The sequence below is a fragment of the Pelmatolapia mariae genome, linkage group LG14 (genome assembly GCF_036321145.2).
Source record: "Pelmatolapia mariae isolate MD_Pm_ZW linkage group LG14, Pm_UMD_F_2, whole genome shotgun sequence".
In the NCBI taxonomy this organism is placed as follows: Eukaryota; Metazoa; Chordata; class Actinopteri; order Cichliformes; family Cichlidae; genus Pelmatolapia; species Pelmatolapia mariae.
The window spans coordinates 12,494,974-12,505,277 of NC_086239.1; the positions used below are offsets into that span (position 1 = coordinate 12,494,974).

The 10,304-nt window shown below is 41.6% G+C and overlaps 1 protein-coding gene across 2 annotated transcripts; it reads right to left on the reverse strand.

Annotated features, from left to right (window-relative positions):
- Nucleotides 1–94: 94 nt before the first annotated feature.
- taf15 (TAF15 RNA polymerase II, TATA box binding protein (TBP)-associated factor) lies at nt 95–8,290 on the reverse strand. 2 transcript variants are annotated; one of them, XM_063493529.1, is made up of 16 exons: nt 8,115–8,226; nt 7,429–7,453; nt 7,269–7,305; nt 7,112–7,178; nt 6,679–6,736; nt 6,208–6,431; nt 5,969–6,122; nt 4,411–4,445; nt 3,809–3,841; nt 3,178–3,287; nt 2,607–2,736; nt 2,416–2,526; nt 2,246–2,315; nt 2,044–2,132; nt 1,478–1,616; nt 95–574 (listed from the first exon to the last, which is right to left on the reverse strand). In XM_063493529.1, exons 1-16 carry the CDS (start codon nt 8,122–8,124, stop codon nt 535–537), a joined length of 1,332 nt encoding a protein of 443 aa, XP_063349599.1. In that variant the 5' UTR covers nt 8,125–8,226; the 3' UTR covers nt 95–534. The 2 variants fall into 2 exon arrangements, with proteins under 2 accessions (XP_063349599.1, XP_063349598.1); XM_063493528.1 differs by lacking the exon at nt 4,411–4,445 and having other exon boundaries at nt 8,115–8,290.
- Between the last annotated feature and the right edge of the window lie 2,014 nt (nt 8,291–10,304).

The following is a 10,304-nucleotide window of genomic DNA, read 5'->3' on the forward strand; positions in this document are numbered from 1 at the left end:
GCACACAACCAATTTTAAAGATATGAATCACATGCAGTTTGTTTCTTTAGTGCTGAAGAGGTTAGTGTGTAATGAACTCACACGAAGCACGGAGAAAAGATCACAGTTTAATATCATTTTGGAAAAAAAAGAAAAGAAAAAAAAAAGAAACCAAGTAAAACATTTTATTCTGTTTATACAAAACAATGGTATGAAGTCTACCTCACATAACATCAGCAACTAGAATCTGACAGAAAATTAAAAAGATGTACAAAGAAATTTAACAAAGAAAAAAAACAAAAAAACAAAAATGGGGAGAAAAAACAAAACAAAAGACCACATGCCTACAGGTGCCAATCAGCCCCTTTACATAAGCTCAACACATCCCTGAATCACAGAAGAACAGTGATACTTAGGATGCACCAGCTACAGTAGACAAAAAACATCGTCTCATCTACACCCTCCCCCCTCCTACACCCCGTTAGTCCTCCTCCAATCTAAATCCTCCGTCCACGGCAAACTTAAGGGCTGGAATGATTTCCTTCTTTGGAGCACTCAGTACGGCCGGTCTCTTCTGTCGTCCCTGCGGTCACCTCTGAGGGGAGAAGACAAAGATGTCTGTTACTCGGGCTGCATTTTAACGAAGACCCACATCTGCTTCTGTCATTGAGATAAAAACCGGAATCAGCCGGCAAATGAAGGTGAGCCATGATGTCAACTTCTCATTCGCACAGGCCTTCACATTTTAAATGAGCAGCAGAACTTGCTTTCAATAAAGCAGACACCCATTAATGCAGCATGTCACCTTCAGGGCAAACCAAACACAAATCAGAGTGAATATTCAGACACCTGGAACACTTAGGGGCTCCTTGGATCGTGTAATTTCACTCACAGCTTGCTAACAGCACAAAATGCAGTTTAATCTCCTTGAAGATCATACTGCCAAAGTACTGAAAAAGACAAACTATAGTCATTTTTGGGCAGAGTACGCCCTCTTCTGGTCATAAAGTAGTGTCTAAAGCAGATGCGGGAAACTCAAGGCCTCAAGGGCCAGTGTCCTGCAGGTTTTAGATATCGTCCTGGGTCAACACACCTGAATCAAATGATTTGTACATTACCAGGCCTCTGGAGAACTTCAAGACATGTTGAGGATGTCATTTAGCCATTTAAATCAGTTGTGTTGGATCAAGGACACATCTAAAACCTGCAGGACACTGGCCCTTGAGGCCTGCAGTTCCCCCACCCCTGGTCTAAAGTCTCTTTTCCACTAGCACCTACTATAATTCCACCCAGTTTTTAGAGTTTTCCATTAGGTACTGGTACTTTAGTACCCCTCAGCCAGCAAAAATGTGACAGACTGCATGACACTGATTGGCCAAGGAGTGAAATCACAGCTTGAGCCATTTCACAAGAAACAGCCACTTTTTAAACCAAGCAAAGTAGATGGACCACCCTGCTGTAATGACACTACTGCAACAGCCAAGAGTCTTCAACTGACCTTCCTCCCATTTTGTAGCCGCCACCTCCAAATCCTCCGCCACCTCCTCCGAAGCCTCCACGGTCACCCCCGCGGAAACTTCCACGCCCTCTAAAGCCACCACCTCTGTCGCCTCCATATCCGCCTCTGCCTCCACGATCTGCAAATGCATCATGACGTGACAACACAAATGGGTCCGTGACAGGTTAGAGCACAAACTAGCCTAACAATTTAAGTCTTTAACACATGCAACTACTCTGAAGTGGTGCTGTTATTTCCTATGTTAAACTTTGTGTTTTCATTACAATAAAAATGAGTTTCTTGCATTTATAAAATGACAGAACTGAAATTACCCAAAAGCCTTTAATCCATCACTAAATCTATTAACATAAAAATTGAGCAATAACGATTTGGACAAAGAGTGGGGGAAAAAGAAAAAAAAAAAAAGAAAAAAAAAGGAAAAATGGCAAGTTTAGCCATACTTAGAAACATGTTCCTGCTACCAGGTTTCTTTTCGCTAAAACCACAGGGACCATTTTCCAATCCTGTAAACATTTCAGGTAAAAGAACATCTCTAAAGCACTCACCTCCACCTCCAAATCCTCCATCTCCTGGTTTGGGTGCACCACACTTGTTACACTCCTGCCGCCGGGCAAAATTCATGTTGCCGCAAGAGCTGAGGAAAGGAAATCCAGGCATTTAGAAATGCAACTGAGCCAAATGGACATGTTCTGTTGAGTTTTTATTAATAAACATTTAGAAATGAAATAAAAAGTTTAAAATCCTCACCTGTTGGGACAAGGCCAGTCTCCTCCCTTAATGTCAAAGTTGGGTCCACCACCACCACGACCTCTGAAACCTGCCAACCAAGATGCATCATCAGTACAGGTAACTTAATTTACCAACTGTATATGATATCCATCATTTGAACCCCAGAGGACGGCCTGAGCAACACCCACCTCCTCGCCCCCCTCTGCCGCCGCCGCCGCCACCACCACCACCCCTCTGTGTGAACTCAGCTCTGCGGGTGGCGAACGATACTTTGATGGGTTTGCCATTGAAATCCTTTCCTGAAATTAAACAAACAAGAGGTCAGTGAAAACAGTGCTGAAACATGTCAGGAAATAAAAATACATATCAGGGCTCTTACCATCAAACCAATCAATAGCAGCTTTGGCTGATGGAGGGTCATCAAAGGACACTGTAGCTTCACCCTTTGGTCGCCCAGTGGCTTTGTCAGAGTAGATGTTTATCATTGGTTGGCCAGTCTTCTTATTCACCTAAAAGTACAGAAGATTTCGAGATGATCAGCATTTTTTGCATTTACTGTTTTAAATACCTGAGTCTGCTGCAATGAATATCTACACGAGTACACGCCCATGCTACTAGTATCGTGTGTGTTTGTGCTGGTGGAAAACTGAAACCTAATTACACTAAAGTAAATGAAGTAGAGGTGGTAGATGATGCCTATACGAATCAAAGACAAATAGTATTAGCCCTCTGGTCCTCTGTAATGCTTACATCATTTTAGTCCATTATTAGGCCAGGCAACATGATTGCATCGTAATGCACTACCCCTACTGTCAGTTTTGTGGCTATAAATTAGACATAACTGAAATTAAAATGACAGAAGTTGCTTCAGGTGCATAAAGAAAGGACTGATCTGGTATAATAAAAATCCAGTCAAATGAAAAGAAATGATTCTCAGATTCGCTCAGTACCTTAATGATGCCAATCTGCTTGAAGAAGTCTCCAACTTCCTGAACTGTGACATCTTCTCCAAGTCCCTGTACAAAAATGGTGTTGTTGTCAGAGTTGTCCTGCTCTCCAGCTGTGGATGAGATCAGACGACAGAAAGTGTCAACAAACCTCATCTAAAAACAGATCAAATTTAAGTGTTTGAAGATTACAGAACATATTTAGGCTCCATCTTACAGAACAGTACATGACATGACCAGGTTGGCTGTTTTTTTTAAGTTGTGACTAACAAAGTTACATTAGCTTGTGTTAACCAACCAGAGATACAACCAACTCAGCAGAAAATACAGACACTAAAAATAAGAAGCAGTCGGGGGGGGGGGTCACCTTTGTGTTGCCTCTGGCTGTACAATGAGTTGTGTGTTCTCTCGCTAGTTAGCCAACATAAACCAATACAGGTGTATTAGCCGAAAACAACCAACCTGGTGAAGTCCCAGGCTGTACTGGACTGTACACAAGATGGCGCCAAACTCATTCTAAAAACTTAAACACTCGTTTCTTACATCCGGCTCCACAGGCAGTGTAAAATTTATGTAACTTATTCAGAGCAGGGCTTTTAGCCTATACATGTTTAATGTCCACTTTAAGCCTCACCTGGTTCATCCCTTGAGCCGTAGTCTCGAGATCCTGGAAAACAGAAAAGAGGATGGAAGGGAAAAGTGTGAAAAAGGATTCTTCAACTCTGGGGTGAGCTTTCACATAATTAAGTATTAACTTGGTCCCTAGCATTGCATAATGATACCAAAGAAAATTAACCAAATACCACGTTAACAGCTTTCTGGTGGGTGTTTTCATACCATTGCGTCACATACCAACACCTTTCAACAGGAACAGAACTGTTCTGTTTTTTTTCCTCCCCTCACTTTTCTTTTTTGAACTTACACCAGAAATGAAAACCACCATAAAGTCTCCAGTTTTAGAAAGTTTTCCTTCTTCATCCTGGGAACACCTCTCATTTACAATGGGCTCTTGTCTCCATGCAACCATTATTACCATTATTTTACATCTCAAGCTCCATGTTCTTTACCATTATGACAAATAGCAATAGGTGGAGTAGCCTTGGGATCTGGACATGGAAATGGTGGCATTCCCTGAAGTTCCTCTCTCTCTCTCTCTTTTTTAAAAACCCCCTTTTCTTTTTCCTAACTCAAACTCTTTCCTCCCCCACCGACACAGTTCTGATGCTCGTCACTTACCACCGTAATTTTTGTAGCCACCACGGTCACCACCTCTGCAGAGGAAAAATTGGAGATATGATGGCTTTTCCTTTGTCCCAACTGAGAGCTCAAAGCTCCCCTACATCCCCACCAGTATGCACTCCTGCCAGGGTGTGCGACTACGGTGGAAATGTCTCACACGATGAATGCGTTAGTCTTTGACATTAGAGATCAATAAGCAGACGACTAGGCAGCTCTGACTGAACAATCAGGCAGACGAGTGAAGGCAGTTATTACATGTCACTGGGGCACCGTTTACAGATAATTTGGTACTTTTCACATGGCCAGATTAGATACCATAAGCTGAAAAAACAGCTTCTTTTTTTCTTTTTCTTTTTTTAAACAAAATGAGCCAAATTGATGTTAAGGGGTGCAGCAAACCAATGAGCAATCTTCCACTGAGTGCATTTATGTGATCCTTTTACTGAGGTCCATGTTTTAGTTCAATCACCTGTAGTATAAAATGTAGATCCATGTTAACACAACATACATGTTCGCCATTGTCAAATATACAACACTTGAATGAAACCTGTTGAATGTGAAGCAGCTGAAAATGTGGCTCCAGGTCTAAGTGCATCACCTCAGGGGAGTTTCCACTGCTCACAGTATATTGTGTGGTCATTATAAGAAATGAACGTACCACAAACTGGAGTTCGTGAACTTACTGGCATCTTAAAAACGTGTGGCTACTGGAAATTTAACTGAGACCGAGATCTCTAACATAACAGGAGGTTTAAAGGATGAAAAAGAAATGCGGCACTTTCGGACTGTACAGGCTCCAAAAATACAGATTATATTTACCTCCTCTCAATAGAGGCACAGTTTAAATATTAAAAAAGTCAAATCCATTTTTAGTAACAAATTAGTCCAAAGTAAAAAAAAAAGAAGAATGCTATGGCACCATTTAGGTTAATATTCCACTGAATGAAAGTCTCTGGAAACACCAAGTGGTCCTTTTCAACCTTTGTTGCCAAATGGACAAAACTTGTGTCACTGTCTGGGTATGTTAGTTGCACAACCAGCTCTTATCTGGGCAGCTGTATCCAATCTCCATTTCTTTTTACCTTAAGATCCCATTGATAGCGAGTGGATCTCCAATGAGTCGAGCAACTATGCTCCAATTAACCACCACTTGAGTACAAATCACACAATCTTAACAGTGGATTTTGTCACCAGCGTGACTCTTATGAGATTAAATACACACACACACACACACACACACACACACACACACACACACACACACACACACACACAAAAGATTTAAAAATAAAATAAAAAAAATCAAGGCTCAGAGGACCTGGAGCAGATGTTTGGGGAAATTTTTACCTGCGGCAACATTTGATTGTTCAGGTTTTAAAAGAAGAAAAATTACCAGTGTTTGCAGATCTGGAGCACAAAGCAGATGAGTGGTGAAAAAATCCATCTATGTGGATGGTTTGTAGTTGATGAGTGGTGATGATGTGCTTATAAACAAGTCATTTCTCATATTTCAGTTAAAAGGGTACCTTGGGGGCAGTGGCACTGTGCAACTTACCCCATACCAGGAGGTCCGCCTCTTCCGCCACGATCGTATCCACCACTGCGGTCATAGCCACCGCCGCCACGGCCTCTGCCTCTGTAGCCCCCTCCTTCTGAACGGTCTCCATAGTCACGCCCAAACCTCCCACCCTGACCACCACCTTCACCACCTGGTGGAAGTCAGAAAATAAATTCTTAGCACAGGCCAATTTTGAATACAGGACTTATTGAGATTTTATGATCCAGTTAGCGTACCTTCATTCCATCGTCCATATCCACCGCCACCACCTCCTCCTTGCCCTTGGCCTCCATATCCACCGCTGCCACCACCCTGGCCACTGTATCCGCTACTACCACCACCGCCGCCGCCACCCTGTCCCTGTCCATAACTGTCTCCACCTTGCCCCTGACCACTGTAGGAGCCTTGCTGTCCATAAGACCCAGATCCTTGCTGCCCATAGGAGGGCTTGTCACCATACCTGAATGGGAAATTATCAACCAAGTGCAGAATTAGCTGGATTTTTTTCCCCTTAAATCTTGCATTAGAGTTACATACATACAAATCATTACTGGATTTTCCCCCATTTCGTAATACATACAAATTCTTACACACTTGTATTATTTAATAATCCTAACTTTCTTTGAACAGACAAAGGATGTCACTGGAAGCGCCTTTCCACACACAAAACACACCCCATCCCTAATACAGAGATATTATGAACTTACCCAGAGGACTCTTGTCCATAGTTATTATAGCTCGGTTGCTGAGACTGGCCATAATTTTCTGTGGAGATGAAGAGATGACATTAACCAAGTTTAAAAACAACCCCAAGGTTCACATTAGCATTTCACAATTTATAAAGCAATTAACCTGTACCAAATGAGATTGTACTAAATTGGACAGTATCCTGACCTCTGCTGTGCCCGGGATACTTTCCACCAAAAGACAATAAAAACCAGTACCAAAGTTGTGTGTGGACACAGGCGTATGCCAGATCTTAAAGGACACATAACTTAAACACCAACTAAACTAGATGTGAAAAGACATTTTAGTAACTGATATTTAAAAAAATGTAATAATAATAATGATAAAAAGACACTTTTTAGGTGGCCTCTGTTGTTTAACAAAAGGTGTTTAAGTTGCATTTACATACTGTACCTTGCTGTCCATAGCCACCATAATTCTGTCCTCCATAGGAGCTGCCACTATTTCCTTGTCCATAACCCTGCCAATCAAATGCATAAGTTAAGCAGGTTTTACGTAAAAATAAATGAACTTGTACTATTACATCAAGTAGCCAGAATAGAGGTCTTACCTGCCCGCCTTGCTGACCTCCACTATACGAGCCATAGCTGCAGACACATGGTTAAAAAGACATTTAGCTTCCAGGTTTAAATGTGTTCAAAAAGCTAAAACGTTGTTCAGTTACACGCTTTGAACATGGGTATGTACTTTAAAGTTTGTCTGCACATTACCTTTGCGGGCCACCGTAGCCTGAGTCTGAAACAAAAATAACACAGTGGTGTAAATGTGTTTGCTAAAAAGTTAAGTAAATACCTAGCTGACCAATGAGCTGGCCTCAAAGGCAAAAATAGGTTACTTTAAGCAGGCCAGCAACACGCCAACAGGCCCTTAGTCAGGCCGAGCCGGGAAAATGGCGGTCACATTAGCGCTGGCTTAGACTAAATGTTGAAAACGAAACAAATGATCTGCTCAAAATACCCCTTGTTCTTGGCACAGTCTGATGTAATGAAAATACGCACATGTACGACTACAGTTAACTATAATGCAGGATATCAGATAACGTTACAAGAGCAAAATAATTCTGGATCCGCAAGAGAAACAACAGCCTTCGCCATAACAAAGACGCTTTCAATTTTTTTTCTTTGCTAACAGCCACCCCGACAAAGACCACTGTAGCCACAGTTCGTGTTTTAAAGTACAGCTAAAAATAAGATGCCGTGAAGCACATTCCCATTATGAAAAGATGAATAATTATAAACAAATAAAATTATTTGCATGCATTAATGAGGGGGAAAAAGAGCCTGCGTTCCATGAAATAGACGCAGCCCTGGCTCTGGCCTCGCGGTTCGCAAGCTAACGTTAGCTCCAAAGCTATTTGACCTACTTTCTCATCGAAAAAAAATGCGTTCTCACTTACCAGTGGCCATTGTGTGTACTTTTTATATATATGTAGTTTAAAAGCTGATGAATTCTGGTTCTCGTCGTGGCTGATTAAAACCCCTGCTTGAAAGTGCGCAACAAACAGCGCAGAGCCGAACACGCCGCTGCGAATCTGTGCTAAATGCAGCAGCTTTTGCATGCGGGCGGGGCGCTCCGGAGCCCGCCTTTAAAGCGCGTTCACGCCCCCTGCTGGTCCTGAGCGTTAATGACGAAATAGCGCAGAAAGTTGCGCATCTTCTCTCTGATTAGGTTTATGTGCGTCCAGCTCACAAAAATGCACATTTTAGGGATTAATTGATAATTGTATTAATGTGTATGTATGATGTGCAAAGGACTTGAGCCTTCACTTATTTATATTTTTGGGAAATGGGAAATAGTTGCAGGGATTTATTGAAACATGTGTAAACATACCTGAAAATACAGTATATAAGGCAAAAAGTGTGTTTGTACAATTCTAAAGAGCCTGAAAGTTAGTATTTCGTATGACCACCTTTATTCTTCAGCACAGTGTCAACTCTTTTAGGCAAGCTTTCTTGTAATTTCTCTATGTAGCCTTCAGGTAATAGCTCTCCAAACTCCATAGTCATTGATTAACCTGATTGAGGTCAATCCATGACTATGGAGTTTTCTATCCAGGTATACATTTACTACTTTGGCAGTGTGTTTGGGATTACTATCAAGCTGAAAAATTAAGCTTTTGTCAATTAGATTGTTTCCACATGGTAGATAAAAATCTGACATTAACTTTCATGCATTCACAGTTTGGATAAATTACTTTATAAGATCTGTTGCCAGTGATTTTCAGTCCAGTTCTTGTGTGTTCAGGTATTCATAACTGAGCCTTTTCTCCCTTTTTCTTTTGAGACCATTTCTTTCTTTTTTAAGGACCCAACTTTCAAATTACTGATCATCCACATAGATAAGTCCATTATGTAAATACATCACTGACTGATCTCCTTCGCAGGTCAGTGTAGAGTAGCATAAAGAAAGAACATTTCTTTGAATAATGCACTGTCCAAGCGTCAGGGGCGGATCTAGAAGGGTGGCATGGGGTGGCAAGTGCCACCCTAAAATGATTCCTTGCCACCCCAAGTGCCACCCCAGTTTTGCATATGACAGTGTTGTTTATTAAAATAAGATAGCATTAACAGTTTGAGCGTAGTTACAGTCAACAGTGAATATAAATGCTAAAACTGAATATAGTGTCCCCCCCCCCTCCACCATTAACAAATGGTTCAGCCCATAGCAGGACCGGCTTTTTTCTTGGTTTCAGTAGCAAGCGATGCTTATGATTGTGCCAGAGCACATTTTGAACAACACCATGGGAATTTCGGATTTTGCACAGGTGGTTGGATGTTACACTCTGTAAATGGAAGGAAGGTGAGTGTTATTAACCCTCCGTGGTCCACGAACACGCTGCACCTCCAAATCACATGACTGATTTAAGCTGACACAGCAACAAGCTGCAGCCACGCTGAGTTTCTATTTCAGCCCACATTGAAAGTTCGGACTTCAAAGTTTTTAAATTTTAATTACAGGCCAGTAAATCCAGAGTTATGATAATATATATAAGCCCCGCTTTTTTCTAAATACTGTCGTCACGTTTTTGTGTGCGTGTGTTTTAAGCATTTTCTAAGGACAGCGCGAAAACAGTACAGAAAGGGAAAAAAGCCACCTCTTTCCTATCGGTGGAAAAATGTACCATGTCGACCAATTAAAAAAAAAGTCAACATGTGGGATTTGGTTGTTTAGGAAGAGGGAAAGATTTGGGAGTGACGGTAACGGCAGCGAGACAGAGCGAGCGAGTGAGAGAGAGAGAGAGAGAGTTTTTAGATGTGGGAGATTTGTGACGTTTAGTGTGGAGTGTATACTTAGTGTATTGTGTTGTCTTGTGTAGCTGTTATGTTGTGTAGTCGTTTTGTTTTGTGTGTTAGTGAGGGCACTAATGAATGTCACTAAGGCACATTGCAGTGTAAACACTGTCACTAAGTAGAAAACCAGCGGAGTGATACACCTCCTGTTGTCAGACCTGCAGGTTTATCCCTGTGCTCTTCTCCTCTGTCTTTTGGTGGACAAACTTTTTTTTACTGGCACACATCAATTGTGGGGCATCTTATTGCGAAACCTGATTGTTCTCTCACTTTAGTTTTAGTAATATTTTTAAATG